The sequence below is a fragment of the Megalops cyprinoides genome, chromosome 2, assembly GCF_013368585.1.
Source record: "Megalops cyprinoides isolate fMegCyp1 chromosome 2, fMegCyp1.pri, whole genome shotgun sequence".
NCBI classification, from domain to species: Eukaryota; Metazoa; Chordata; class Actinopteri; order Elopiformes; family Megalopidae; genus Megalops; species Megalops cyprinoides.
The window spans coordinates 68,787,498-68,802,144 of record NC_050584.1 but is presented as its reverse complement, the minus strand read 5'-3'; the positions used below and the strand labels follow the sequence as shown (position 1 = coordinate 68,802,144).

Below are 14,647 nucleotides of genomic sequence, written 5' to 3'. Positions count from 1 at the left end.
GGGCATGATTACAGGTCTGAGACTCAGGTCAGAGGTCATACACACAAACCCATACACACAAACATAAGTACATATCTCATACACACAATTAGGAGAGATCAGTGTGTTTAATAACCAAAACAATAATATTGACAATGGACAAACGCCAGTACATCAGCAGGTTTGGTGTATCTACACAAAGTTCCGCTGACCTGTATGACCAGAGACACATGCATGCATATACTATCTGACTTCTCCCCTGTTATCAATCAATATTATTACTAATTGTCTCGAATTGTCATTGATTGCATTTGCCCCCAAAGCTCTGAAAACAGCACATATTTACTGGATTTAGAACCTCTGTGTTCATCCAGAGACACCCTCCCTGACCCCCCACCACCCATGCTGAAAGTACCACACGCAAACCCCAGGTCCCCCCATCCAAGAAGCGGAGTTTTCCTGACATCGCTGGTGACAGAACCACAGGAGTCTATGAGTTCCACTTATTATTAGCAGGTGAACCTGTGTATCCCAACTACAGGGGGCGCTACACACAGGAAGCCATGCGGCTTTGCCTGCAGACCACCAAGTGATTTGTCTGGACTGCCATAAATGTCTGCTGGAGCTTTGCTGGTTATGCATAATGACCTCTGATGTTTATACTAAGATGAGTTGATTGTGTAAACCGACACGACTTTCTGACTACGCCTACACTTTCTGCACCTCCCGTGGCCCACACCCCTTTGCCGCTATCTCTATCAAAGCCCATTAGAAACAACGACGGGTAGCAGCTGTGATACAAACTGTTCGCATCGAGTGAGTGGCTGACAGGCTGATTATTCACTGGCGAGTTGTTTCTCTTCGCCGACTCGAGCCGCTGGCCAAAACGTGGGCCCAGCGGAACGGACCGGGGGACCGGGGGACCGGGGGGACCGCGCGTCGTGAGCGAGCGCAGCACCTTGAGCACCTGCAACGGAGACGGTGTGTCCGAGACCGCGCTGCGTGCGCACCTGACCTCGCTCAGGGAACTTTTCCTGTTGCTAAGGCAACGAGTTATGCGGGGTTCTGAAGTGATGACGAATCCTAATGACACGTCCTATTCAGCTCGACTTTCGGATTTGGAAACCATTCGCTTTCTAAAAGAAATAGCCTACTGTGACCACAAAGGAAGACGCGCTGACTCCTTTAAACATTCTTCCTACAAGCAGCGTTTTTTGTTTTACAGCGTAGTTTTATCCTTGTGATTGGCTACCCGTAGCTATGACAGCTTAAGAAACACTCGCCGTAATCTGAAGAACAGGCAGGGTCAGATAAACCGGTATTCCGTCTTGAAACGCGTCCCAAGATAACTGGGTAACTCCAGAGTGCATCAGAGCAGAAACTAATAACGAGAGTAATAACTGGAGTAATTAATAATCTAATCATTTACTAGTATGCATTTAATTATAAACTGGTTACAGCCCCCATGCGGTACAACATCCCCCCCACATCACTATAACAACCGTGCAGCGCATCAGCGCTACTCTAAATCTGTCTCCGGTCTGAACCGCAAACGCAAGGGACGTCCCATAAAACACTGAGCAACAGTGAAAAATAAAGCGCCGTTTTCCATAAGACAGCTACGTAAATACCGTTTCATCTCACAGAGGCAAAACGAGACCAATCCAAACTGCGCGATTCAAAACTGGCCGCGGCGGCAGGGGGAAACTTAACGTTAACCATTTATCTTACCTTTTTCATCGCCGCTGAACAGCTTGGGGTCAAGATTTCGCCCACAAACCAAGCCGGTCGCCTTCGGGCTGTCTGCTGGCTTTGCTAACGCTACTTCAGAAAAGTCCAAAGGTCTGTTGAGTCCACCACTTCACCATTTTACGCGAAAAAAACATGTCGGAACTAGCCAGCTAGCCTGGCTAAGCTAGCTACATCTTGAAACAAGTGGATGACCAAGTTGGAAAAGATGATCAAAATGATTAGCTGACTCGGTAGTCGGCTACTTTCAGCTTCTTTCCAACGATCACCGCCCGTTTATAACTGTGTGTTGGATACGCCGGCTAGCAACTCCAAATCATTTTTAATGGCAGGTAACGAGCCGAAACAAAGTCCAGTGTTGGTGTGGTACTTTAAGTTGGCTGTGAGGTCTATCGGGCATCAGCGCACTTGTTACTGCGATTACGTTTAAGGGGAGGAGTCGGGCTTTCCGCGGTACGGACCGCAGCCGGCGGTCAACGCGACCGCACCGCCGGCATCCAACCAGCAGCCGAGGGACGCGACCAAACTTTCAAAACTGCAACCGTTTTTATTTTGCATTCATGGCGTGAAGACGCGGTTTGGGGCTGTGATTTTGCGGGGTTTCCCCCCACTCAAAGACCCGCGGTCAGTTGTTTTGTGTTCAGCCGGAAGTGATGTGAAAGTGACCACAAAGCCACAAAAACGGATTTTGGAATCACATGATTTCATCTGTGTGTATTTTTCATACTTTTGTTTTCAAGAAAATAGCCTACATGAACTTATTAACTCTCTTTATGTATGTATGTATGTCTCTTTAAAGATTATTTAAATTTAATAATAATAATAATTATTATTATTATTCAGCCAAACAATTAGGCCTACAGATTTAGAGTTTTAGGGGAGAAAAGTGAACGGAATGAAAACGAACACGTGCAGTTAAAGCAGTAGGCTATCATCAGCTCCCAAACAGCATCGGAAAGACTACAGAACTGAGCAAACACTCGTCCCGGAGTGTGACGAGGCTGAGACCAATAATCATTAGCTGCTGAGTGTCGATGGAAGCCCTAAGTTAAGCAGAGCGCTAACAGTGGCGCTTTAGTGTTGCATTAAGTAGCACAGTAACTGTGAATTAAACCTTACAACACAAAGGGCAATGTGCGCTTTACAGGTGTATTCAAAGAAAAAAGCCTCAGCCAGTGTGTCGCTGGGTGAATTAGGATCAGCCCGAAGATGTGGATATTCAGAGGTCAAAAGAGTGTTCTGAGACACTCCGCTGTTTCAAGGACAGATTACAGAGGTGTGTCTCCATCGGGTGACAGGAGGAAGTGAGTGACCTCATTGTTTCAGGTGCAGATTGTAGGGGCGGGAAGTGTGTTGGGAGTGTGTACGGAGGCATAAAATGCTGGGAATTATGTAGGTAGGAACAGTGTAATCAAGGATTCAGGATGTTTTTGCAGTCCACAAACAGCACTGCAGTGATATGGGGACTAGGGTGGGGGATTGGGTTTGGAAACGTGTGTGTGTGTGTGTGAGAGAGAGAGAGAGTTAATTTTCAGATGCCTGAGATCAATGAGGAGGGCAGGTATATGATATATCCATAATTCCATAACTCTGCGTATTATTTTGTGGGAAATACATAATCAAAACATATAACAATGTAATATTCCAGCTATGCAGTCATTTGTCTCAGCTGAAAAATCTGCTGTGGAGAAACAACATAGAACACAACATCACTACCAATGGCATTCTTAAACGAGCAGTTACAGCGTTTAAACTCGCATCCACTGACATTTTGAATGTTTTCTCCCCCAACAAATAAGTGGACATTTTACGTAACAAATAATAAAAAACAAGCTTTCCTGCTTGGAAAAAATCGCAAAATCTGTTTAGCATGTATTAAAATGTAGCTGCTGGTTTGTTTGTGGTTGTAGAATGTTTTCGGGGAAATAACAGCACAGCGCACGGTTTTTTGAACCTTCTGGTTTATAATCGGTTGTTTGAAAACGTGTGGAATAAATTGTTTTAAAACACATTACTGTCCGTAAAGGATCTCTGGTGTTTTGCTTCCTTAATAAATTGGGTTTTTTTGATGACGTTGTTATTAGACGTTTTTTCGCAGCGGGAACCCTGCCACATGTGGAATAAATTCTTTAAAAAAAAACACACACACACACACACACACCCTAAAGCATCTCTGGTGTTTTCTTCCTTAATAAACTGGGAATTTCTTTGACAACACTGTTATTAGAAGTTATGAAATGCTATTTTCGGTCTGCGCCGCGGGGGTCCATGTGCGCTCCCCTCGGATCTCGCGTGGTTTCAGGCGAGGGCGGCGCAGAAGCATGGCAGCCGCGGTGCTCAGGAGCTGCCGCGCAGGGGTTCTCCAAAAAGCTGTCCGCGGAAAAGTCGCCGTTTTTTCGTCCACATGCTTGGGAGGTCAGTAGCCGTTGAACGTTGAGTCTTGAAATAACACAGATCAGACGGCAAACTGGCCGTCGGGTGCGGGCGACCGTAGGGGGTGTGTCGCAGGCCCTCGCGTTTTAACTAGCTGGACTAGCCTGTTAGCCGGTGGGGCAAAGTGTATCAAAATATTTGTATGTAGCAGCTGGCTGCGTGGTTTGATGTTACATAAGCCGATCATTATTATACCTTTAACTTAACTGCGTCACTGACTACACATGCATCGTGACATACCTGAAGGCTAATTCTGTCTGTTTTCCAGCCAGCTGGCTAACGCGTTTGGCTGGATAGGGAAGTTAGCTAACTTAGCTTAGCCGTGGGCACATCCACGCAAATCTAACTGGGTAGTCTGCTTAACTTGCTCAAGTCAAACACATAACCCAAAACACAGAATTGCCTGCTGTAGACGTTGGCTGTCACCGGAATGCAGGTTTTAAGATGTTTCCACGCATTTCTGGGCGGAAGGCTTGACCACGCTCGTTTTGAATAGTGTTTCACAAGCCAGCTAGCATAATTTTGGTAAGTAATTAGTATGAGCAAGCTCATTAGCTCAAGCAGTGTCTTAAAAGAAACGGCTAGTGATGTTAGTAAGGTTTGTAATGTTTTTAAGGATGTTTTCAGTTATGTGAATGCTGTAGACAGTCAGTACTAGTTCATGATGATATTACAGTGATATTTCAACTCAAAAGTGGAAATTCAGAGATAAGATGTCACATACCAGACTACCAGCTACAAGTCAACACAGCAAATCAGCACTTCAGTTTAATAGGCTTGAAAATAACCACTAGATAGGTTTTCAGAAGTCAAATTCCTGTCAGTGGAAGGATATGTTTAAACATTTTTGGTCAGAGGGAAGGAACACAGAAGAGAACCAGGTTCAGTCACATTTAAATATGGAAAAGCTACATGCCATAGTTAGATAGATAGCTAGTTAACTAGGATAATAGCGCTGTCAGTTAGGCTTGTTGGTCTTTGGTGTGGCAAGGTAGTGTCTGGCATAAAGTAAATGAATACATTTTATTTAGGTTTCTTTCACCGATTACAGTATCTGTCAGACCAACAGTGTGGCAGCAATGAAAGACTGTTCCCCAAACTGAGTGAACGAAGAGAGATCTGGTAGAATGATGTCCGTGTCTGAAACGTAGAACTCTTAGGTCACATCACAAAATGGACACTGATGTGGGCGAGCAATTAGTTTTCCTGGAGGATAGCCACAGATGAACCATAAATTATGCTGTAGCTAAGGAGTGGGAGAAGTATGAATTATTAATTCACAGCGGGGGTCATAGATGTGGAAGCTGCGTGAGGGCAGACGGGGGACCTCAGCGGAGAAAATGCTCTGTGTTCTTTCAGTAGCAGAATGTGGGCACTCACTCCACTCTGACGTTTCAGGGGTCATGCAGAAGTCCACAGTTCAGTATCTGACACGCCCAGACCTGCCGAAGCTGGCCTATCAGAAGGTGAAAGGGAAGAGTCCGGGCGTGGTCTTCCTGCCAGGGTTTGCCTCCAACATGAGCGGCCAGAAAGCAGAGGCACTGGAGGAGTTCTGCAAGTCATTAGGCCACTCCTACCTGAGGTAAGACTGCCTGGGGGAGGAGTCTCTGTCATTAGGCCACTCCTACCTGAGGTAAGACTGCCTGGGGGAGGAGTCTCTGTCATTAGGCCACTCCTACCTGAGGTAAGACTGCCTGGGGGAGGGGTCTCTGTCATTAGGCCACTCCCACCTGAGACTACCTTTGGGAGGAGTCTGTCTGTCATTAGGCCACTCCCACCTGAGACTGCTGGTGTGAGGAGTCTGGCAGTCATTAGGCCACTCCTACCTGAGACTGCCTATGTGAGGAGTCTGGCAGTCATTAGGCCACTCCCACCTCAGACTGCCTGTGGGTGGAGTCTGTCTGTCATTAGGCCACTCCTGCCTAAGGTAGGAGACCTTATGTTGCTGATTTGGTGTTGTAGTCTGCAGCAATAGTGGATTGGAGTAATGTTTGTTATGTGACACCTAAAATTAACTTCATGTCTCCGCCAAGTGTGGGTGTTTTTTAGGAGCAGCTTTTTAATTATAGTGCCGCTGCTACATTGTTCAGGAGCACTGGGAAAGTGAGGTATTATCTAGTGCACTGTAGTTTGTTGAATATCAGGTTAAAACGCTAGAAAAAACAGAGGCAAGAACAACATTGTTTATGTCCTGCTGTGGCCTAGTGACATGCTGTTCTCATTAACTCCTCCTGTTGCTCATATTTCACAATTCCAGAAATTTCTCTGGCACTCCTTCGTTTGTGTGTAAACAACAGCATGTACTGTCTGAGTTATTTTTTAACGTACATTTTAATGACTTGTGTTGAGCAGAGAGGATTGTGGGATGTGTGACTGAGAGACAGAAGAAAACAGAAGAGAAAAAGCAGACCGAGGGGGAAATGGCTCGGTGAAACTGACTGTCTCACTACATAACCCGAGCAGTGTGCAGACTGTGAAGCAGCACGTAGCTCCCATTATTAACGTTTAAACAGACAAACCAAGCAGCCTAAGACAGCACGCAGCAGTGCTCCTTGTTGTGCCTTATGGGAACGGAGTCCTTTTCGAGCCAGTTAATGTTTCATTTTGTAAGTGTGTCATAAAAAGCGAACATGCCTGGGATTTCCTGTGTGTGGTGATGCGGCCCGTGTTGCGTGTGTCGCCGTGGCGATTGGCGTGTCTCCGCAGGTTTGACTACACGGGCTGCGGGTTGTCGGAGGGCGTGTTTGCGGACTGCACGGTGGGCAGCTGGAAGCGGGACGTGCTCTGTGTGCTGGACGAGCTGGCAGAGGGACCACAGGTGAGCTTACCTGCTGCACAGCCGCATGGCGTAGTGCTGAGGGTCAGGCCTCCTAACCGAGGGGTTGCCGGTTTCATTCCCTGCTCAGGCACTGCTGCTGTACCCCTGGGCAAGGTACTTAACCCAGAATTGCCTCAGTAAACATCCCCCTGTATAAATAGATAACATGGACAAACTGTAACCTATGTAAGTGGCTCTCGATAACAGCAGCTGCTAAATGCCAGTAATGTGATGTAGTGGAAGAGAGACAGCTGGGCCCCGGTGTGAATAATGTAAGAGCTGAATCACAAGTAGAAGTGTGTGACGGTATATAAATGTTTCCGTTGGTGGTAACGCTGTCGGGCACAGAGCACAGCCAGGCCAGGCAGAGGGCTTCTCCGTGTTGGATAGTCATCCTCAGCCTGTTTCCAGGCCAGGCAGAGGGCTTCTCCGTGTTGGATAGTCATCCTCGGCCTGTGTCCAGGCCAGGCAGAGGGCTTCTCTGTGTTGGATAGTCATCCTCGGCCTGTTTCCAGGGTTTTGTGTGATAAACATTTGTACCGATTTACACACACCTCTCCTGAAGGGCACGCTACTCAATGTGGAGGAGTCAGTTAATGATCATTGGTAATTGGTTTCAGTTAAAGATCAGTGGTAATTGGTTTCAGTTAAAGATCAGTGGTAATTGGTTTCAGTTAAAGATCAGTGTTAATGGGTTAATTGGCAGGATGTACTGATATACTCCCCAGACAGGGTCCCTGCTGACACAGGGCGTTAGCCACAATCCCTCTCTTTAAACTCAGCTCGGAGCAGAGTGGCAGCATGTACCATGTTTAGAGTTACAGCTCATCTGGGGGTGGAGCCTGCCCTCTCCTGGTCCACTGTGGAGGGCAGCTGGGGTTTCCCATCATGCTCTGCTGTCAGTGGTGATTCCCATGATCCTCTGCTGCAGATTCTGGTTGGCTCCAGTATGGGCGGCTGGCTCATGCTGCTGGCCGCCATCGCCCGGCCGGAGAAGATCGCCGCCCTGGTGGGCATTTCCACTGCAGCGGATCACTTCGTCACGGCCTTCAAGTCCCTGCCGATAGAGGTGAGGAGAGAGGGGTGGTCACGGCCTGTAGAGGGAGGGAGGGAATGGACGTTAGACAGCACTGATGAAGTGTGAAGCACTATTCGGACGGGATTAGTTTTACAAGGGTAGGTGGAGTAATGTAGTTTTACCACAGGACGTCTGTAATATGAATGGCCAATTGGCACGGGATAAGAAATCTCAGTAAAACGACCAGAAGTGGGAGGCGTAACTCGATTTACGCACCGCCGTCATCTCCCTGTCGTCATGTGCGTGCCGCGGCAAAGTGCCTTGCACACCTCCCAACATATGTCACATGCTGTGCTGATACCAACTCCAAACTGGCAACATCTTGGAACTCCATATTGCTTGCCAATTTATAGAGAGTGATGGCAACTCTCTTTTCCAGGGATACAGGACTTTTCATTGCAGTTATTTGTGGGTGAATGAGAGGGGAGAGGTCATTGCAAAGTTGATGAAATGCTGTTTTTGGCATCCTGAAATTGAGGTACCAGCCATCATCATTGAAATGTTTCACATCTATGTCCCAGAAATGGCTGATTCTGGAGAATGTCTTTGGTGGATCAGGGCATAAAACTTCAGCTGAAAGTAATAACAACATAAATGATTAGAATATGAAATATTGCCCATCAACTGGATCATTAGGCTGTAACAACACATGACCATTGTGTGTGTGTGTGTGTGTGTGTGTGTGTGTGTGTGTGTGTATGTATATGTATATATATAGTTAGGTCTGGTCAAACGATTAATTAATTATATTAATTAAATTCTGATTGGATTCTGTTGGTAATAGGCACTTACCTAAAGCTAACAGAAATTTCATGCTTCTTACAAGTGCTTTCGACCTTCTTTTTGATCTGAATCGAAGTGCTGAGTGCTTCTTCAAGCGCCTCCATACTTGAAAAACCGCGTCATATCCTGTTTAAAACTACTTTTAAACAGGATATGACGGAAGATTTACATGCACATTTACAGCTGGTCTGTTCGCACGGGATTAGTATTACCTGAGGTAGTTTTTCTGGACCTTTTAACAGAAGGTAAAAGTCTCCGTAATCTTTACTGACATTGTCCATAATGATTACTGAGATGGCACATTCGGACGGGACTAAAAGCTCTGGTAATAATTACTTTACCTCACCTCTCCATGTAACACTAATCCCGTCCGAATAGGGCTTTACAAAGTAACCGGTCCAGAGTAAAGTCAGTTTGATGAGAATTCCAGTTTTCATATAATTCTGGAGTATATGCACAGTGATCGCTCTCAGTGAACCTGTGTTTATCTGTGTGTATTTGTGTTGGTGAGGTAAGGCACATACTGAGTGTGTGTGAGTGAGTGTGCGTGTGTGTGTGTGTTCACGCGCGCGTGTGTGTGAGTGAGTGTGTGTGTGCGTGTGTGTGTGTGTGTGTGCGTGTATGCGTGCGTGTGTGTGTATGCGTTCGTGTGTGTGTGAGGATGTGTGAGTGAGTGTGTGTGTGCATGTGCGTGTGTGTGTATGTGCGTGCGCGTGTGTGTGTGAGGATGTGTGTATGTGTGTGTGCATGTGCGTGTGTGTGTGAGGATGTGTGTATGTGTGTGTGCATGTGTGTGTGTGTGTGTGTGTGTGTGCGTGTGTGTGTGAGTGAGTGAGTGAGTGTGCGCATGCGTGTGTGAGTGAGTGAGTGTGTGAGAGCGTGCGTGTGTGCGTGCCTGTGTGAGTGAGTGTGTGTGTGTGTGCGTGTGTGTTCATGCGCGCGTGTGTGTGTGTGTGTGAGTGAGTGTGTGTGTGAGTGAGTGTGTATGTGCATGTGTGTGTGTGTGTGTGTGTGTTTGCATGTGCGCATGCGTGTGTGAGTGAGTGAGTGAGTGTGTGTGTGTATGTGTGTGTGTGTGTGTGTGTGTGCGTGTATGCGTGCGTGTGTGTGTATGCGTTCGTGTGTGTGTGGGGATGTGTGAGTGAGTGTGTGTGTGCATGTGCGTGTGTGTGTATGTGCGTGCGCGTGTGTGTGTGAGGATGTGTGTATGTGTGTGTGCATGTGCGTGTGTGTGAGGATGTGTGTATGTGTGTGTGTGTGTGTGTGTGTGTGTGTGTGTGTGCGTGTGTGCGTGTGTGTGTGAGTGAGTGAGTGAGTGTGCGTGTGTGTGTGAGTGAGTGAGTGAGTGTGCGTGTGTGCGTGCGTGTGTGCGTGCGTGTGTGAGTGAGTGTGTGTGTGTGTGCGTGCGTGTGTGCGTGCGTGTGTGAGTGAGTGTGTGCGTGCGTGTGTGAGTGAGTGTGTGTGTGTGTGCGTGCGTGTGTGCGTGCGTGTGTGAGTGAGTGTGTGCGTGCGTGTGTGAGTGAGTGTGTGTGTGTGTGCGTGCGTGTGTGCGTGCGTGCGTGCGTGTGTGAGTGAGTGTGTGAGAGCGCTGTTATAACGCTGTCTTCTCGCTGCAGGTGAGGAAGGAGGTGGAGGAGAAGGGTCAGTGGCTGCTTCCCTCTAAGCACAGTGAGGAGGGAGGCTACACGCTAAGCATGGACTTCCTGCGGGAGGCGGAGTCACACTGTGTGCTACACAGCCCGGTGCCACTCACCTGCCCGGTGCGGCTGATCCACGGGCTGCAGGACGAGGACGTGCCCTGGCACGTGTCCCTGCAGGTGGCCGAGCGCGTCCTCAGCACCGACGTGGACGTCATCCTGCGGAAACATGGCCAGCACCGCCTGTCCCAGAAAGACGACATCAAGCTGATGGTCTACACCATCGACGACCTCATAGACAAACTCACCACCATGGTGTGAGCGGGCGGGGCCCCGCAGGACACGGTGCCAACCCCCCCACCCCTTCCCCCTCTCCTGGGGGGTGTGACCCCGGAGCGCTGGGAGAGGAGAGGAGAGGGGCACGTTTACACCCCCTCCTCTACACCCCGCGATGATCTGTTCTTTTTTTTTACAGTTTACTCAGTTCAGTGTTGTCAGTAAAGCTGTTTTTGTCATGCTGCTATCTCCTTTGGACTGACCACACCTCCCGGTGCAGAACTGTTCTGGTCCAAACGCCAGGTTCCGTTCTCTCTTCCTGTGCCTTTTTTTTTATTATTACTGTTCAAACCGTGTGTCCCAACACTGATGCAGCCAATAAAGCGCCTGCCTCCCAGACTCAGCGTCTCGCTGCTGTGGAGGCTGCACTGTGCTCACAGACCCCCTGTGAAAAACGCAGCTCTGTGGCGCAGTGGGAACGAGCAAGGCCTGTAACCAAAAGGTTGCTAGTTCAATTCCCAGCAGGGGCACTGCTGTTATACCCTTGGGGCAAGGTAATTAACCCAGAATTACCTCAGTGAATATCCAGCTGTATAAATGGATCAGATTGTAACCTGTGTAAGTGTCTCTGGATAAGAGCTTCTGCTAAATGCAGTAATGTAAACAATGCTCTGACGGGCCCTGCAGCAGTGCTTGTTTCACTGAGAAACTGCATGCAGAGAATGTCTCTCTCGCTCCCAGCAGACTCCCTGCTGAGGGAGTGTGAGAGAGGCATCTGCAGTGTTTCTGATGTAAACACTGAACTCCTGAGCCTGCACAAAGCACATCCTCATTAGCTTCACCTCCCAACCTGCATGCCGGGGCCACAGCCAGCTGCTCCAGCCCACGGCCCATAGCCCACAGCACACAGCTCACAGCACACAGCCCAACACACAGCACACAGCTCAACACACAACACACAGCACACAGCTCACAGCACACAGCCCACAACACACAGCACACAGCACACAGCTCAACACACAGCCCAACACCCAGCACACAGCCCAACACACAGCACACAGCTCAACACACAGCTCACAGCTCAACACACAGCACACAGCTCACAGCTCACAGCCCAACACACAGCCCAACACCCAGCACACAGCCCAACACACAGCACACAGCCCAACACACAGCTCACAGCTCAACACAGCTCACAGCTCAACACACAGCCCAGCACACAGCTCACAGCTCAACACACAGCTCACAGCTCACAGCCCAACACACAGCTCACAGCCCAACACACAGCTCACAGCTCAACACACAGCTCACAGCACACAACACATAGCTCACAGCACACAGCTCACAGCTCACAGCTCACAGTGCAACACACAGCCCACAGCTCACAGCTCAACACACAGCTCACAGCTCACAGCACAACACACAACTCACAGCACACAGCTCAACTCACAGCTTACAGCTCAACACACAGCTCACAGCACACAACACACAGCTCACAGCACACAGCTCACAGCACACAGCACACAGCTCACAGCACAACACACAGCTCACAGCTCAACACACAGCTCACAGCACACAACACATAGCTCACAGCTCACAGTGCAACACACAGCCCACAGCTCACAGCTCAACACACAACTCGCAGCTCAACACACAACTCACAGCTCAACACACAGCACACAGCTCAACACACAGCTCACAGCTCAACACACAACTCACAGCTCAACACACAGCACACAGCTCAACACACAGCCCACAGCTCAGCACACAGCTCACAGCTCAACACACAGCTCACAGCTCAACACACAACACACAGCACACAGCTCAACACACAACTCACAGCTCAACACACAGCTCACAGCTCAACACACAGCTCACAGCTCAACACACAACACACAGCACACAGCTCAACACACAACACACAGCTCAACACACGCACACACACCCATACACACACACAGTTGTATACAGGAATAACTCAGTACACCCAGTGTAATGTGCAGTCTAACTGCTAAGTAGAGTAGTAAGGGGCGGCAGTGCAGCATAGTGGTTAAGGGACAGGACTCATAACCGAAAGGTTACTGGTTTGATTCCCCACATGGGCACTGCTGCTGTACCCTTGGGCAAGGTACTCAACTCACAGTCACCTCAGTAAATATCCAGCTGTGTAAATGGATGACATTGTAAAAACCTGTAACCAAACATCAATACCAATCAAGTATAGAGTGTTATTTAACCAGGGAAGGGAGACCCTTCCCAGATAACACAATGAAATGCTGGTCAGGACCAGCTTTTAGCCTATCATGTTTAACCTAAGGGTGGAGTGGGTGGGAAATCTGGTCTAAGATCAGCACTTACAGACAGCTTTTACTCTGGGAACTGGGAGCTTTTACAGCTGAGAGCAGAGTGATCTGTCAGGCCAGAGGGGTGGCCTATGAAGAGAGAGACACAGGTGAAGTACAGTGTTCAAAATAAACAAACAGAATGTGTCTGGCATATAAATACATTATAAATACATACACCTTCTCCCTGCCTGCTGGCTGAAGCTAAGCTGGCTGGGTCCTTGCCTGCATGGGAGACCTCCTTGGACCCCAGGTTTCTGCTGGATGTGATGTCGGACCAGCAGAGGGCAGTCTTCCCTCTGGACCTCAGTGGAAAGCAATGCCCTGCTGTAGGAGATGCAGTCTTGTATGACACGTTAGACTGAGGTCGTTTCCTCTCCTTGGCATTGTTTGCTGAGAGTTCTGGTTCAAAATGGCTGCCCTGCAGCACCCAGTTGGGGGTTACACATCAGTGGGGGGGGTCAGGTGAGCCCCCCCCACCCCCCTTCACTGTAAAGCACTTTGAGAACCTTTAAAGGCTGAAAGGTACCATTCAAATGCAATCAATTACTATTTGGGAAATAAAACGTAATTACATACATATAGATATATCTGATAAATGAATGGCCAATAATTTACCAAAATAAAAACATAAGACCCTCGCTGGGACTTCTCATGGCCTTACCCCATTTTAAGGCACCCTAACAAATAATGAGCAATCCCTACCGGACCCTGTCTCCCATGCGTTCTCAGCAAAGTGCTCCCTCTAGTGGATTTTAGTTGAAATTTGTTCCTTTACAGAGTGAAACGTTCAGCACAGTTTCAAACGCTCCTGAAATAAAATTCACAGAAAAATTCAGTGAAAGAACACAAACAAATGTCCAGAGTCTTCTGAGCAGAAGTGTTCAGAGTCTGTATTCCTTCTAATAAGCTTTGAATAAGTTTTGGGAAAGAGATTCTAGACACCTCTGAACGCCTGTCCCCCAAGGTGAGATGTGGTGGGATTAATGTTGTTCAGTGAATCTGAGTGGGAGGGATTAATGTTTCTGATTGGCAGCTCATTACTCCCCCTTCTGAGCCACACTCTGCCTCACACATATACACTAACACACACACACACACACACACACACACACTCATCCACATGCATTGCCTCCTCTGTGTCACACTCACACAAACACACTATTTTATGTTCTATTGCAATGGAAGTCATGTCATGTAATGTTTCTGACACAGGTGCTGTAGCCTCTGTCATGTTACCTGGGCAATGTTACGAGTGTTTGTGTCACCTGAAATGAACAGATATTCAAAGGGGAGGTAGGAGGAGGGAAGAGGGTTTTCAGTATCCTATAGAGTCTCTGAGTACATTTGAAATTAGAATGATTAAAATGGTGCAGAATTGATCTGTGGAAGACCTGCGCTCACTTCCAGTAAAGTGCTGGGATTAATGATATACCCACAGAGGTCAATCACCTGAGACACACACCAGTGTGTCAACACTGTCTGTTTACAGCCTGGTAGAGAGAGAGAGAGAGAGAGGGAGAGAGAGAGAGAGAGAAGGGGTCAGTTTATT

The 14,647-nt window shown here is 48.1% G+C and overlaps 2 protein-coding genes across 2 annotated transcripts in view; one reads left to right on the top strand and one right to left on the bottom strand.

The window, feature by feature from the left end:
• Window positions 1–2,329, bottom strand: part of LOC118772358 (large proline-rich protein BAG6-like) — a 20,611-nt gene extending 18,282 nt beyond the window's left edge. Inside the window, exon 1 of the mRNA XM_036520618.1 lies at window positions 1,711–2,329. Within this exon, the coding sequence (XP_036376511.1) occupies window positions 1,711–1,719 (9 nt within the window). The 5' untranslated portion in view covers window positions 1,720–2,329. The remainder of the gene's footprint in view (window positions 1–1,710) is intronic.
• A 1,713-nt stretch (window positions 2,330–4,042) lies between these two features.
• On the top strand, window positions 4,043–11,268 carry abhd10b (abhydrolase domain containing 10, depalmitoylase b). The gene is made up of 5 exons (XM_036520672.1): window positions 4,043–4,143; window positions 5,560–5,743; window positions 6,868–6,979; window positions 7,911–8,048; window positions 10,457–11,268. The coding sequence occupies exons 1-5, from the start codon at window positions 4,050–4,052 to the stop codon at window positions 10,796–10,798; spliced, it is 870 nt and encodes a 289-aa protein (XP_036376565.1). The 5' UTR covers window positions 4,043–4,049; the 3' UTR covers window positions 10,799–11,268.
• The last annotated feature ends 3,379 nt before the right edge of the window (window positions 11,269–14,647 follow it).